Here is a 17,333-nt window from a genome sequence, read left to right on the forward strand (position 1 = left end):
CTTGTTCTATTAGTCCATCTATACTGACCTCCATCAGGTTGCAAACTGAATATAATTTTTTTCTGCATCTAGCTCTGAAAAAATATTTGGCCTTCTAGCAGTGTGTGGGACTTGTTCTATTAGTCCATCTATACTGACCTCCATCAGGTTGCAAATTAAAAATAATTTTTATCTGCATCTAGCTCTGAAAAAATATTTGGACTTCTAGCAGTGTGTGGGACTTGTTCTATTAGTCCATCTATACTGACCTCCATCAGGTTGCAAATTAAAAATAATTTTTATCTGCATCTAGCTCTGAAAAAATATTTGGACTTCTAGCTGTGTGTGGGACTTGGTCTATTAGTCCATCTATACTGACCTCCATCAGGTTGCAAATGAAAAATAATTTTTATCTGCATCTAGCTCTGAAAAAATATTTGGCCTTCTAGCAGTGTGTGGGTCTCATTGTATTAGTCCATCTATACCAAGCTCCACCAGCTTTTAAATTAATAATAATTTTTAGCTGCATCTAGCCCTGAAAATAATTTTTCTTCCCAATAGTGGTAGCAATAGAAATATGGGGCGCGCGCCTGGCTTACAAAAATATACGCTTCATAACAAAAAACACCAGCCTAGCGCACTGCATTAATAAGATGGCATCATCGTCTCCCCCAGTGCTAGGCCTACTACCCAGGCTAGCATTCCTGTGCCTAAAACGCAATGTATGGGTCCGCGCTAGCCACTATGCTGAGGGGTCTAAAGCTGCTGCTAACGCTTTATAACAATTCAATTGGCAGATTTTCACAGAGCTCTTCCACAACGCCCACCCATCGGGCAACAGTTGCCCACCTTCCCTATGGGATCTAGTGGCTAATAGTTGATGCCATTAATCAGAGTGTCAGTTGCCCCGTCGACGTGGCAAGCATACGGTAAGGCATGGGAAGAGTGGACACGACTAGTAGCAGGCAGACGGGTTGACCAATGTGAACAAGCCAGATCACAAGTCACCATAGAATTTCTCCACCAGCTAATTATGAGGGGCATATCAGGGGCGTCAGCGCAGCGGTGTCTGACCCGAGTAGCATTTCACTTCCAACTACTGAATTGGGGAGATGTGACAAAGGTTCATCATCAGACAATCCATAAAAGGGTGGAAAAGGGGTCAGCCAAGTCAGGAGTTTAGACGTCCTGTCCCGTGTCACTAAAACTGATTTCTCACATCATATCCCTAACACCATTAACATGACACTCACAATTTGAAGCAACACTACTGTCTACTGCATTTGTGATCGCCTTCTTCGGGGCGCTATGCATAAGCGAATTAGTCCCTCATTCCAAAATTACCACCAGTGGAGGCTTATTACACCAGGACGTAGTCATAGCCAATAATGCAATACGTCTACGCATACACAAATCGAAAACGGTTCCAGCGGGCAGGGGCACTTGGGTACTTCTACAACCCACAAACGGTACACTGAGTTGGGTAACAATAGTAAAAACATATCTAACCATCAGATCACAAAGTAATTTCTTCCTATCACACATTGATGGAATGCCATTATCAAGATACCAGTTCCAAGCTATATTTAATAAATGCATAACATCGGCAGGGAACCACCCCAAAGATTACGGGACACACTCATTCCGCATAGGCGCGGCCACGGAAGCAGCAAGAGCAGGACTGTCAGAAACGGAAGTTCAGAGGATAGGGAGATGGCGATCCACGTGTTTGGCAAGATACATAAGACCGGACTTGTTATCCTAACGTGGTTTGTTTCTTTTACAGGTGACGCTAAGCCAACAGTGTGGGTGATAGGCCACTCGTATATGTATTGGGCAGAAAAAAGGGCGAAAGTCTGCCCAGGCGGGAGGAAATTAGAGTTTCATAACACATATTTCAACTAGAGAGGTATTAGAGGCCTGCTATGGCCACAGGTACTAATGGAGGTAATCAAGGTAGGGAGAGAGGCAAGATGTCCGGTCATCTTAGTTATACAGGCCGGGGGAAACAACCTAGGTCATCATAACAGCGCATAACTAATGGCAATAATGAAACTAGACACTGAGCGCTTCAGAGAATTTTTCACAAAACTAGCGATAGTATGGTCAGAGATTGTGCCGATAGCGGTATGGCAAGGTGCGCGAGACATCACGGCCATCGAACGGATAAGGCGGGTAATAAATATTCGGATGGCAAAATTTAGAAGAGACAGAGGCGGTGTAGTGGTACGACACCGACAACTGGAAGGAGATAAAGCAGGCCTCATACGGCCCGACGTTGTTCACTTAATGGATATTGGACTGGACATATTCCTGTCAGGACTCCAGGACGGAGTGGAACAAGTGTTAAGAGTGATGGGTGGGGGTCAGAGTCCTGCATACGAGTACGCAGGATCCTCCGTGGCCTGGAAATAGGACATGTTGGAGAGTTACACTTGTTGGCCAACTTGCCGGAGTGGAGACCCAGGGCATGCTGCAACAAGCTGAATTATTTTAGAAATAAAATGCCTTTCTAATGGAATGAGTATAAAGAGTTAATAAAGCTGTGACCGATCCTCACCCATCCAGTTGTAAGAGTTACATTATTGTATTGTCAAGGAAAGGGGGGCGGTAGGGGATACTGGATAGAAGTGTCACTGGGTGTGAGGTGCAGGAAGAAGGCCAGAGAAAGGACACACAGAAGGGGGTCCTGCTAAGTACTCCGGAGCTATCTGGGGGTGGACTGAGCCCCTCACTGAGTACGCACAGCACGACGGGTGAGATTGCTCTGGTACCTGTAATCTGGACTGCAACAACTGTGAGTAAAGATCTTGGGACTGCATCACACGGACTCTGTGTTCATTACTGACTCCCTGCACTACAACCACCATCATCCACCCACACTGCCCTCAAGCTACACTCTTCCTGTGGTGAGTAATAATACCATTGCTGCAAAACCACCAGCTTCAGAGGACTGTTCCGCAGCGGCGGCCCCTTTTGCCCCACTCCAGAGGTGGCGTAGTCGGACATTATAAAACCCATATATACAAATTACCGTTGGATTGACTGCCCTGGATCACGGACCGGGTCACCGCCACAGTGACTACAACCCCCAGCGTCTGCCGGCCCGGCTTAGGGTACCCCACGGCCCAGGGGGCGCGTCAACTTCATAGGTCCCTGATCTGAGACCACTCCTGCAGCGTGATTTGCCCCACCTCTGGATCTCGTTGGCCCAGGCTATACGTCAGAACGTATTGCACCAGGGCTTGTCGGTGCTGCCACAGTCGCTGCAACATGGTCAGAGTTGAATTCCACCGTGTCGGCACATCGCATTTCAGCCGGTGAACTGGCAGGCCCAACGACTTCTGTAGAGATGTAAGTCATTGAGCTGCGGGATGCGAACGGCGGAAGTGAGCACACAGCGACCGTGCCCCCTGCAGAAGGCCATCTAGTCCGGGATAGTGGGCTAACAATTTATGGACAACCAGGTTCAACACGTGAGCCATACAAGGCACGTGTGTGACATTGCCCCGGCGATGCAGCATTGTCGCACACGGCCTTCCCTGGTTGCAGGTCCAGTGGAGACAACCATTCATGAAACTGGGTCTCTAGAGCTGACCACAACTCCTCAGCTGTGTGACTCACATTTCCCAGACATTTCAAAGTAAACACTGATGCCTTGAGCCCTGCTGCCAGCATAGTAAGGAGGTGTGCTGGATTCCTTCTGCGCAGTTAGAATGCAGGTGACATTACCAGACAGGCTTTGGGTGCAGGTGGAGGACCGAGAGGAGGTTGAGGAGGCAGAAGCAGTGGAGGAACTTCGAGATAAAGAGGATTGACGCACAACTCGTGGGGACGGTAAGACTTGGACAGCAGCCCCTTGTCCTGCTGTCACCATAGTTACCCAGTGCCCAGTCAGCGACATGTAACGCCCCTGTCCATGCCTACTCGTCCAAGTGTCTGTGGTGAAATGCACCCTGTCACACACAGAGTTTCTCAAAGAAGCGGTGATGTTGTGTGCGACATGCTGGTGGAGCGCAGGCACACCTTTCTTTGAGACGTAGTGCCGACTGAGCATCTGGTACTGGGGCACTGAAACGGACATAAGGTCTCGAAAATCCACTGTGTCCTCCAGGCGGAAAGGCAGCATTTCTGTAGCCAAGAGCTTGCAGATGGTGAAATTCAACCTCTTAGCTTTCTCATGGCTAGGAGGAAATGGTCTTTTACTTTTCCACATCTGAGGGACCGAGGGCTGGCTGTTGTGCTTAGACGGGGTTGAGTAGGATGTCCCCGGCAAACTGCCGGTCTGTGAGGAAGATGCAGGCGGACATGTTAGATTGCCTTGATCCAAAGCTGGTGCTCTCGATGTCAGAGAGCGCTCAACACCAGCAGGTGTTTCCACTTCCCAATGAACTGATGACCTGCCAATCACACTGGCTGTTGCAGGTAAAGAGGTGGCAGGTCTGCGTCCAAAAACATGTGTGACTGCTGTCCCCCCAGTCACAGAGGATGAAGAGGCCGCGGATGCACAAGATGGGGCAGACGGTGGTTGGCCCAGCCTGCTAGGCCGCATTGTAGCACAGTGAGCTTCCCACTGCAACTTATGCTTCATATCCATGTGCCGGTTCATGCATGAAGTACTCAAACTATGGATTTTTTGGCCTCTACTTATGTTTTGGTTACAGATATTACAGATAACACGAGTTGGGTCATCCTTATCATTCTGAATAAATGCCCAGGCTATGCAAGGCTTAGAGCCCATGCGACCTGAAGAGCCACTACGACTTGTGGTCAGAGGCAGAGTTGTGGTTGAGGATGCAGTTGTTGACGTGCTTCCAGTACTACATCTGTGTCCAGGAAGGCGCAACCTAACCTCGTCGTCAATAGCATCTGTGACGCCCCGCTGTGCTTGGTATCACATATCCTAGAAGAGTGTATTGATGGAATCCTCCACAAGAGGCCCCCATAAACATTCACACATCTCCACCTTCCACCTCAGACCAGCAGAGGGAGCCCGTTAGGGATATAAATAGGGAAGGTGGAGCTAGGCAGTTCAGTTCCTCTGAAGAGTTCCTGCAGTAGAGAAGCCTAAGAGAGGTCAGTCTGCAGTGGAGCTCAGTCTAGTCTAGAGAACTCAGTTAATAGTTCAGCAGTGGAGCACGAGGCTCCTGCTAACTAGATTCAGTAAGGCATAACCGGAATCCCTGGAGAACTACAAGTCCCAGGATGGCTAAGGTGCTGATACGTAACAGAGCCAGGAGACGCTTAGGCCCCGCATAGTGGGAGCGTGAACTCCAAGAGAAGGCCCTACCACAAGGTCAGCCAGCGCAGGACAGAGACAAAGTTAGGCCTAGCTCCAGGCAGGTCAGAAACTTACTACGCAGAGGCAAGAAACAGGAGGCCCTACACCCGCTCATTGGGGAGGATCCTGATATTCACCCTTCACCCTACAGTGCTCCGGGATGTGCCTGAATTTCCTCCAGTAAAAGGTACTGAAGTGACTACCGTGTCCGTTCCCGTTCTTGCTCTGACCCAGCTGGGTCTCGCCTGTCCTGCATTCCCCCTGCATACGCTGCCCTGAGACCTAGCTCCACCTGTGGGGAGCTATACCATCGAGCAGCCTTATCACGGGTCTCAGTGGACTGCTGCAGCGCTGGTGCTTCTCACCAGATACCACAGGTGGCGTCACAAACTCTTATAAAATTAACAATTATCCACTCTTTTAAAGAGTGACCCCAGGGTACGGGCCAGGGAGCCGACCACCGCGACATCCCCAAGGCCAGGCAAAGGCCCGGGTCCCGAGTCATCCCCATCCCCTGGGCTAGTCACATCCTCCTCCACCTCCTCCGTTGACCTCATCAACTGGCTGACTGTGGGTTGACAGTAAGTGGGATCTCCAACCTCGTCATCATCACCCTGTGTGTTATCACACCCGTCGTCCTCAAAGCCAACCTCTTCCTGCCCTGACCGAAAAGTCAAGTTGTCGCTCCAATCAGGTATTTGAGTCTCATCATCGTCTTCATCATTGTCTCCACCAACAGGAGTGACAGTTTGGGAACGAGGGTCTACATTATGCTCAGAACCTTCTTCATCTGGTCCTGGATCCGACTTATAAAGATTCTGGGCATCAGTGCAGATCATTTCCTCGTCTGGATTAACAGAAGCTCTGGAGCAGACTTACGTTTCCCAGGCTATAGTATGAGTAAACAGCTCTGCAGACTCAACCATCTGTGTTACCCCATACTCAGACGGGCAGCTGGAGACTTGGGAGCTGTGAGGAAGCAAGTGCGATTGGGGTGACACCTCTGAGGACTGGAATATTTGTGATGTTGAAATTGAGGTGGAGGAGAGCCCACTTGAAGGAGCACTTGATATCCGCTGAAGCACCTGCTGTTTTTGTGCCTCATCTGGAATTTGTAGCGATGGGCGTGTCCGTAAGAAAGGGATCGTATCACATTGTCCACGAAAAGAAGTCGACATCTTAGCTTGGCTGGAAGATGGTCTTTCTTCTGCAGATGTTACCCCCCCCCAACTGCGGGGGGGCTCGACCCACCAGCGGACAGGCACCAGTATTGGGAGAGGGGGGCTGGCCGTCAGGGTCCACCGCGGCTCTGGCACAAACCCGGCGACACGGAGGTGGCACGGGCAGGAACGTACTGGCCGTGTCGGCTTCTCACTTTTTGGATTTTAGAAGGGCATGACATGCCTATATCTGTGTCTCCCCCTCCTTTTACTCCTCTACCTCTTTTCTTTTCGCATGACTATATGTACTTGTCACTTTTCCATGTGTTAGTTATGTCTTCTGAGCAGTTTGTCAGCTTTTGGACACCTTTGAAGGTGTTTTCTATGTGTTTTTGTTTGCCTGCCATTGGTTTTAACGGTGTTCGAAGGTGTTCGACGAACAGTTCGACGAACAGTTCGGCGAACACACGGGTGTTAGACGAACCGAAGCGAACTCGAACACTACTGGGGTGGCTCAACACTATTATTGAGTTTAACTATGTACTTTACTGCCGCCTTTGTACTTAATTGTAGCCTCTGGGACGTTCAATCAGCCTCTCACGCTCGGTAGCCTCGCTGGTTGTTTTTTGACTTGTAGTGCTGCAGTCAGCCCAACACAGGTGATCCTGACACACTCCACAAGAGGGTAAGCGACAAAAGGTCATTGCTAAAGAAGCTGGCTGTTCACAGAGTGCTGTATCCAAGCATCCTAATGTTAAGTTGAGTGGAAGGAAAAAGTGTAGTAGAAAAAGGTGCGCAAGCAACAGGGATAACCGCAGCCTTGAAAGGATTGTTAAGAAAAGGTCATTCAAAAATTTGGAGTAGATTCACAAGGAGTGGACTGCTGCTGGAGTCATTGCTTCAAGAGCCACCACACAGACATTTTCATGACATGGGCTAAAAGTGTCACATTCCTTGTGTCAAGCCACTCATGACCAATAGACAACGCCAGAAGCGTCTTACTTGGCCAAGGAGAAAAAGACCTGACTGACCACCAGAAGGTATTAGTCAAATCAGCCCAGAGGCCACCAAGGGCCCCACTAGGTCCATAGCAATTCTCTCAAAGGGGCCCTCTATCACCAGTAGTGAAACTAAGGGACTACGGAAATGGGAGGTGGACGCTGTTATCTGGCAGGTGAGGCAGGACCTACAATAGTCTAAGATTTCCCGGTAACATCCTGGCCAATAGAACCTCCTCATTATTCTCTCCTGGGTTTTCTCAACCCCTGGGTGTCCCCCCAGAATATGTGAGTGGGCCATGTCTAACACCCTCCGACGGTATGGCCCTGGAACTAACAGTTGTTCCACTACCTCTTCACCTTTTATTTTAGTTACTCGCTATAATAGCTCCCCCTGAGCTGCAAAGTGTGGGTACCTGGTGTCCACCCCCAGCTCTTGAGCAATACCATTACAATCAGTAGCATTGTCCCACGCCCCTTTCAAGGTCAAGTCCCAAACTTGAGCTGACCCAAAGTTCTCTCCGGGGACCTTCAATTCAGGGAGGTCGGCCACCTTGGTCAGTCTCGTCCTCGGCAAGGACACAAAGTGGGAACTCATCCACTTCCGATGTCGAACCTGAGTATTTCTCTTGGGTCCTGGGTTTTGTCCACGTGAGTCAGTCTGGATCCCTTCCCTCATGAGTCCCAGAACAAGGGAAAATCGCGCCCCAATATGACGGGATGTATCAGGTCCTTGACCACACCGACCTTGTGGGATTGGGCGCCGCAGTCTGTTCTGACTGTCTCTCTGACCACCGGGTAATTCTTGGCGTCCCCATGTATGCAGTGGACGCCCACAGTTTTGGTAGGGATCAACTGGTGGGGAAGGGTGCCACTGATTAGGGTCACCAGAGTCCAATAGTCCAAGCACCCTTACTCCATTAGTGGACACTGCACATGCCCTACGGCCCATCGCCGGGTTGACCGTCCATACTGCAGGCTGGATAACCATAATATGAACACCGTCTGCCTAGGCTGCTGTTCATTGGATCACGGGACATATGACACCAGGCGGCTTCTTGTCCAATGGTTGTGACACCGCCAACAAACCACATCCCTCATAGCAGTCTTTGCAGCACCTTCAGAGGAAGTGGGACGCCCCCTAGTTGTAGCTCTGAACCCCTTCCGTGGTGACCCCGCCCCCTTTTGGGTATCCCAGTACGGGCAAGTGACTATACCCAGTTTCCCAAGGGATTTCTCAATGACCTGGTACCTCCCTACTAGGCCGATGAGGTGGTCTGCATTCTGGGGATCGCCTTGGGCGACCCAAGTCTGTACCGACTTAGGAAGGGAGTGTATGAACCTATCAATCACCATCCACTCGACCATCTGGGCAGGAGTGGAAGACTCTGGCTGCAACCACTTCTGAATGAGATGCAGCAGGTCAAACATCTGTGAACAAGGGGGTTTGTGCCAGCATACGACCAGTGGTAGACTCGTTGGGCTCTCATTGCCATATTCACTCCCAGGCGTGCCGGGATCTCTGTCTTTAGTTTGTCATATTCTTTGGCATCCTGCAGTGCTAAGTCATAATATGCCTTTTGGGGTTCACCCGACAAATATGGAGCCAGAACCTCTGCCCACTGTTCTGGTGGAAGTCTCTCCCGATTAGCCACCCTCTCAAAGACTGTCAGAAAGGCTTCTACATCATCCTCGATGGTCTTCTGCATGGCCCGTCTTACCGTTTTCTGGACTTGCCAGCCTCCCGCGAACTGCCTCTGTCAGTAGCTCAATCTGCTGCTGCTGTTGTCTGTACTGGTATTCTAGCTGTTGCTGCTGCTGCTGTTGGATCTGTTGCATCAGTAGTTTATTTGTCTCCTGCTGCTCCCATTGCAGCTGCTGTATGTTCTGCTGGCTCTGCAGGTGCTGCTGCATGCTCTGCTGGTGATGCGTTTGCTGCGCCTGCTGTGCCTGCAACAAACGCTTAAGCAGGTTCTGCATTTTGTCCAGCGTCACTTGCTGGCTTACGGGCGCCTTCATCCAAGACATGCAGCGCCTCTTATAACAGTCACAAGTGTTCGCTGGGATCGCCACCCGCACTTATAACACCAACTGTGGTAAAGCGACTTACTTGGCTGTATGCAGAGGTAAACAAGTGACACTGTCTCTTTAAATTTTCAGTTGGTTTATTCAGCAGCATAAACCAATGCAAAGTTCATGAAACATAAACGTAGCCCATCTGGCATAATGGCTAAACAAAATTGAGAAAAAATCCAGCATAGTCATTGCACCTGCCGGTGTCCCGGCCACTCAGGGTTAACAAAAACCACACGGTTCAGTTTTTTCCGGAACAAACACACTCTCCTCTCTCTGGAGCTGGCCTCCAGGTACTGACCACACCTGAGTGTCAAGGCTGTCTATTTAAAGCCCACTCCCCTGATTAGAGAAATATGGTGAATGACCTCCCACCCTTCACAATAGTCATTAACAAAAAAACACTCCCTTTTACTATAGGCTTAACACCTCTCAACAAATAATATGCTGGAGGAAATTTAATGTTTTTTAGTTCACTGAAGCGAATAGCCTCAGGTAAACATATCTCCCCTCCAGCACTTTACCAGTGATCCTGTCACAGTATGTATATGTATGTATGTGTATATATGTATGTGTATATATGTGTGTGTGTGTGTGCATATATTCAATTCAAAGAAGTTTTATTGGCAAGGTCAAATAAACATTATTTTTGCCAAAGCATGTGCACAGAGGGATAGGGACTGTGAGGATGATTGGTAGGGACTGTGAGGACGATGGATGGGGCACCTTCAGGGTGGGGGCAATAGAAGTTCATGGCATATCAGTCTTTTTCCTCGCAGCCCATGGCATGCGCTCACATATTGTGCTGCTAACTCCACCCCACTCTCTTCTTCTGCCAGCAGGATATAAGTTTTCTCTTCCTCTTTCATGGAGCTGAAATTTGGGAAGAGATCAGAAAGTCTGCTGAAGTGAGTGTCCCTCACTGCTGAGTATTTGGTTCAGTGTTGCAGAGAGTGGGTCTCATCCTCCAGGTCACATTGTGGGCACAATCTGTCCTCCATGCTCTTGTAGTTGTGTCTGTGCCATCCGGACTCGATGGGCAGATTGTGGGCACTACGTCTATACCAGCTCAGGATCTGTTGCTCTCTGGGGTCCTGGAGTTTCTCCACATATGGAGCCAGCCTAAAATCTTCTCATTCAATGTCAAATATAAATGTAATAGTATAAAATATAACTTGTAATATTTATTAAAATCAAATCACTAACCACACCAAAATGTACCTATTGTCTCACAGGGCCAGATAAGTATATCATACAACAAACCCTATTTTCTAACATTCCAATAGCTATGATGTTTGAGCAATATTTAGTGTCGATTTGATACTATGATTATTGCTAAAAAAAACAGTCTCAACACCCAATTTATTGCTGATTCAAAAATATGATCAACGTATTATTGGGTAACAGCGCTAATTCATGATGATCTTGCTGAATGTTGGTAGTGACCACTAATTATCTTGTGTACCTGTGGTGTAACCAAATAGTTCAAAAAATCTCAGCACTTTATAAGATCCTAAATATACTCACCAGTTTTAGTGGTAACACTAAACTCTATGTAAGTGAGCAATATTTGTAGTGGACACTAATAGTGCCAGTATTGACAAGATTTTAACCCTCAGCACCTATAGAGAACGAGCCCAAATCCTGAAAATAACCACTAATTTTGATGATCACAATGACCGAAATGACCACTAGTTGTAGTGGGCATTTCTAGTGCCAAGATTTATTGTAAACATTTAGATATCCGCACCGAAGAGAACGATCCCTACGCGTTTCATCAAGTATTATGTTATTGCTTTGAGTCATCAAGGGCTAGCTGTAAATAATGTGAACTAAGTGCATTCAATGTCATGATATACAGCATTAATAACATGTCACGTTTGACGGTTAAACCACCATCTTTAAATAGGTAGGTATTCCCCACCTCCCTGATTACCAGATACACCCCTTAACCAATCATATGAAGGGGGCTCGATTACATCTGATTCGCCCCACAAATAGACCGCCGAACCGTGTAAAGGGCCTGCACACCTAGTCCAATAAGACCCCTGTATGTCTGGGTCACGTCCACCAATCCAAATGGTCAGCTTCACCGCCACGTCACTAATAGCCGGGCCACTCAAACAACACCAAGGCCCAGCATCATCCCGACGAGCGCATGAAACCAATCATGCAATGAAGGTGCTTCGCGTCATCCCAGTGGGCGGGATAACCCGATCATTCCCATACATGGTTGTCAGGGATTCACATGATCCCGATTAATCACAGAGACCACCACTGTGATCTCTTGAGTGAACAGCTCTCTGCTGCCCCCTATCGTCCGGACTATTACACGATTGTCCGACGATCAACCGAGGGGACCGCAGGCTGTTCTCGCTTATTATTTATTGGAAAGCTAACAGCGAGTGTATGGCATACACACCTCCGAATTCCAATGCATGGAATATGTGTATATACCGCCGTACGATCACTCAAAGCTTCACGATAACCCAGGGAAGATTATTAGCTGACACCACAAATTAGTTTCTCTTTAACTATTAAAATACATTAAAGGCGGATTGAACGCCTGCTTTCTGGTAACGTATATGGCTTCGGGGAGGCACGATTACAGAACAGAAGAAACAGAACTATTAAATTTGCTTTTTAATTCAAAGGGAGGCAGTGTTTCTGAAAAATATACAAACGATTTTACAAAGGGGACCAAACAATACAGCATATACAGTTGCAGAAAATAAAAGGGATTAACAGAAGAATTTACTATACCGATCGCAGAGACGATTCAGTTTAGCCGAAGGAGAGTACTCCGATTGACCGTTACGAGAGCGTGGCCCCTGCTTACACGAAAAATGTATCTCTCAGCACAAACCCAGCTCAATATTCGACTTGATCTTTTATGCCCAATTGGGTCCTGCCAACACACTCTCCCTGTGATGACCTCACGTAGGCCGGGTTGTGGGCTGGTCTCAGCCCTTCATGGTTTTATTAAATCCATAATTTCTGCAATTACTCCTCTCTTGTTGATCGCAGAAGTTAGCAATTGATGTCATGTTTTTTATTGGGATTTTATCTTTCCTTAGATATCAAACATGACATGGCTGCTGTCAGTTATCTTTTACCTGTTGAGTTACAGCTCACTGGCAGGGCTCACAGTTATGAAAAAATATGCATACTGTTCCCCAAATAGCCCTGCCACTAAAAATATATGTCCCATCACAATCAGAATTATAGAAATTCCCCTATTCCATATTTTCCTTCGGTGCCTCAGTGTCTGGCAAATGTGAATGTCCATGAGTGTGATGGATTCCCTTTGACGCTTAACGAGATGTTTCCTATCTCTTCACGTTTTGTACTCTTTATCTCTAATCAAATACACAACTCATTCAGTGCCTGGCCCATATGTTAAACGGTATCTATTCGGCACACATATCTCTATTACTAGGCACAAGGTACATTTTTCTAGTCTCTGTGCTACCAGGGGCTCTCTTTTGCATGGTAATTAACCTGGATAATTAAGTTTGTTGCTTCTTGTGTACACTGCCTTTTTACATACAGTACAGACCAAAAAGCAGTCATCAAAGCAAAAGGTGGCTACTTTGAAGAACCTAGACTATAAGACATATTTTCAGTTGTTTCACACTTTTTTGTTAACGATATAATTCCACATGTGTTAATTCATAGTTTTGATGCCCTCAGTGTGAATGTACAATTTTCAAAGTCATGAAAATACAGAAAAATCTTTAAATGAGAAGGTGTGTCCAAACGTTTGGTCTGTACTGTATATTTTCATCTTTTACATTTTAAAAACTACAAAAAGGAAAATGGGCTGATGTAAAAGTTTAGGCACCCTGCATGGTTAGTACCTAGTACACCCCCTTTAGAAAGTATGATAGCAAGTGTTTGATACATGCTGCACACGGATTGGGTAGCATGTATCAGTTTACAGATTCAGCTTAAGAGTCCTAGAACAGTCACATGGGCACTTTGAATCATATCATGTACATGTGTGAACACAAAGGATAACCGTTTTATTCATGGCGTAACTGGAAAAGATGCTCAACTAATGTGATCACTTTAACTATTTTGTACTTGATGCTAATTATTGCTTTATGGCTTTTTACATTTGCTTTGTATGTATAATTTATACTGTCTACTTATTTTTTTCTGCAGCTTGAACAGTTTAACATGATCGAAAATGCAATTAGCTCCAACACTCTTTATAATCCTTGCTCGACCCTCAACTATTCTCAGGCCGCTATGATGGGACTTACAAGTGGTCACAGTACTTTACCAGATTCTCAGCAGATTAATTATTCTAGCCATGGCAACATACCGAACATTATCCTTACAGGTAAACGATTTGTAATATGCATAAGTTTGAAATGCATGCGGCATTGGCTAGAGATCTAATTGTTGTAATCCATGAGACCTACAATTACAATCACCATAATATTCAGGTATATAACTTTGCAAATCTTTCTTTTTACAGTAACTGGGGAGTCTCCCCCAAGTTTATCAAAGGAACTTACCAATACATTGGATGTGGTTGGAGATGTGAGTTTTGACTCTGATTCACAGTTTCCATTGGATGAACTGAAAATTGATCCTTTAACTTTGGATGGACTGCATATGCTTAACGACCCAGACATGGTCTTGACTGACCCTGCCACAGAAGATACTTTCAGAATGGACCGACTGTAGAGAAAACACTACCAAATTAAAAAAATTGCTGCCCCTTCTACGGCTAAGCATAAAAGTTCAGTAGGTCAGCCAAGTCTAAGGCAACTGCTGAGAGGTGTCGCTCTGTGATGTACAATGAGTAAAATCTTGTTCTCCCAAGCTTGCAATGCTAGAAACCCCTCATTGTGTAACATGTTTTAGATCTTGTAATTCACTCATTGCAGCTTAATGAAGGACTGCACATGAAATCCCCACACTCACCACCAAACTTGTCCTTGGTGAACCAACTTAAACACCTGCCTGAAATGTAGGAAACGTAAGGAGCGCTATATAGGAATTCTGTGTTCTTCGCAAGCTATATCTAATAATGCTGCATACAAAATTGAAACCGGGATGAAAGGCCGGAGCATAACTTCTATTTTTCCAACATATGGTTCAACTTTTTTGATGTGAATGTGCTGCATGTGGACACTGTTACCTGCTCTCTAATTCATAAAGAAATTTGTTGGTTTGATTGAAGCTGAGATGGAGAGGATGGAAATGATCTTAAGTAGAGATTTTCCTGTAGCTAAATCCACCTTATGCAAGCTTCTTTCTATTCCCTTTAAGGCCATGTTCACACTTTCAGTATTTGATCAGTATATTACATCAGTATATGTAAGCCAAAATCAGGAGAGGAACAATCAGAGGAAAAGTATAATAGAAACACGTCACCACTTCTGCATTTATCACTCACTCCTGGTTGTGGCTTACAAATACTGATATAAAATACTGACCAAATACTGAATGTGTGAACGTGGCCTTATGGTGTATTTTGTTCATTGTTTTGTTTCTTGGTCTCTTGACCCAGTTGCTGCAGGAATAGGCCAGCAGCAATCATGTTAAATACTGCTATTACATTTCCTATGATATGTAATTGCTTTAAAGATATGGAGTGCTGTGATGCTTCAAAATGGCACTTTTTTGTTTTGTATGCAAACTGGAAATTGATTTCTGTAGAATTCTGAAAAGGGAATTCTTTGTAAATCTTACCAACAAATGTACTTAGAAAGGATGGACAAACCATGCCTGTCATTTGCTTAATCCTAATCGTTCTATAGTTTCATTCAAATTAGTCATAATTACACAGCAACATAGAGTTTACAGACTATCAATCTTGTTTTAATTCTGCTGGAAGTGTGATAGCAGCCTAATACTTGTTATTTTCTCCTCTTTGTATTCTAACTACACCAACAAAGCATGCCTGTGCCATTGAGGAGGTGTCTTTGCTGCATATTTGTAATGCAAGCTTTTTCCTGCATTGAAATTGCAGCTTCATGGACAAATTATTTCACAAAAACATCAGACTGTGCTATGGTAAGATGTGGCTCTGCGCGGTGCACACAATGATTTCACCATGCATAGCTGTATGAAAGTATTTTACAAAGTGAACCGGAATCTCTCGCTCCTAAGGACTAATACCCAAGAAGTTTGTGAATTTTGCAAACATGACCTTGGCAGGAGCATAAGATTACTATCAGTGTGTAAGCATGTGTCTAAAAAACTGAACTGATAAAATTAGCATTAGAACAAAATTAATATTGGCCATGTTACCTCCAGTATAAAACCCTTCAGCATTAATTTCTCACATGCTTTGTGTTCAGGGCCCTTTAGCAAAAGATTAAAGCTAATCCACAAAATATGTGACTGAGTAAGGTTCTATGCGGGGAAAAAAAATTTAAATGTATTCAATTTAGTCTGAAATACTTGCGGAAAATTATATCGAAATATCTGTTCAATCAGGTAGGAAATGGAAAGCCTTTTTTTGCCTTTTGGTTTCATTTTTTTATTTAGAATTTGATCTATTAACAGTTGTTGTTTGTAAATCATAGAGTTGCATATGTAAGGTTTGATCTGTGTTGTCTCATTGGTAAATCTTGAAATAACTGTTCTGAGTTTTGATCAAATACAAACACATAGCCACTCCAAGCTACCTGCAATTTATAAAGTACTAATCCGTTTTTGCTAACATTTGAAAATGATGTTCAAAATGCTGACAGTTGGAGCACAGAATCTGATTACAGACTTAACTTTTAGCATCTTGTTGTATTCTGTGTGCTACCTAATCCTTGTTTAAAAAATATAATAAAAGACATTTTTCACAAAACTTTTTATACATATTTTTTGCATTTTCCTTAAATGTAATCTGCCACCAGGTTTTTGCTACTTTATCGGAGAGCAGCATAATTTAGGAAAAGAGACCCTGATTCCAACGATGTATCACTTAGACGACTGGGTGCAGTGGTTCTGATACAATCTTGGGGCTCTTTCACATGTCAGTTTGTCCGTTATGTGTTGTGACAGTTTCCACACTGGAGACCCTGACACGCAGACCCATTCAAATCTATGGGTCTGCGCACATGTCAGTATGTTTCCACGGACAGTGTGTCCGTGTGCTCCACACGCTGACATGTCCATTTTTTACACATTGCACGGTCCTCAAAATGTACCACCCTGAGCACACACGGATGACATCTATGTGTCATCAGTGTGACACGTACCGGCCCCTGGGAATCAGTGTACAGTTAGCGCTGTTCCCAAGCTCTGGGTGCTTTACACTGCCCTCATCTTTGTCCCTTGCTCACGCTGTGATCAGCACTTGCAAGGGACAATGTTGGGAGTAGTAGTCTGCTCCCACAGTGTCCCATGTGTAAAAATAAGACTAAAATAATAAAATCTTCATACTCACCTGTCCGGAGATGTCCCTCACTGTAATCCTCTGACCACTGATGCCGGGGAGAATGAGCCGCTCCAGCGAGCGGGGCTTTGCACTGAGTGGAGCTCACTGAGTTGCCGGACACCACTCCCGAGCTCAGCACAGCTCCGGGGCCCATTCGGTGAAGCTGCTCATTCTCCACTGCTCCTCGGCGTCAGCAGTCAGAGGATTACAGCGGGGGACATCTCCGAACAGGTGAATATAAGGATTTTATTATTTTATTCTTATTTTTACACCAAGACACTGCGGGAGCAGACTACTACTCCCAACATGTGATCAGCATGAGCAAGGGACAATGATGAGGGCAGTGTTCAGCACCCGGCGCTTGGGAACAGCGTTAACTGTACACTGATTCCCAGGCGCCGGTACGTGTTCTCCTGATGCGGCACACTGTTGCCACATATGGACAC

The 17,333-nt window shown here is 45.8% G+C and overlaps 1 protein-coding gene across 4 annotated transcripts in view; it reads left to right on the top strand.

Annotated features, from left to right (window-relative positions):
* The window catches only part of CRTC1 (CREB regulated transcription coactivator 1), a 581,448-nt gene extending 565,134 nt beyond the window's left edge, over positions 1 to 16,314 (top strand). For all 4 annotated transcript variants that reach the window (XM_073684981.1, XM_073684999.1, XM_073684990.1 and 1 more), the window contains 2 exons: positions 13,659 to 13,839; positions 13,978 to 16,314. In XM_073684981.1, coding sequence (XP_073541082.1) covers positions 13,659 to 13,839; positions 13,978 to 14,189 — 393 coding nt within the window. In that variant the 3' untranslated portion in view covers positions 14,190 to 16,314. The remainder of the gene's footprint in view (positions 1 to 13,658; positions 13,840 to 13,977) is intronic.
* The last annotated feature ends 1,019 nt before the right edge of the window (positions 16,315 to 17,333 follow it).

The sequence above is a fragment of the Phyllobates terribilis genome, unplaced genomic scaffold, assembly GCF_046119375.1.
Source record: "Phyllobates terribilis strain yellow unplaced genomic scaffold, ASM4611937v1 Scaffold_1__5_contigs__length_1240528914, whole genome shotgun sequence".
Lineage (NCBI taxonomy): Eukaryota > Metazoa > Chordata > Amphibia > Anura > Dendrobatidae > Phyllobates > Phyllobates terribilis.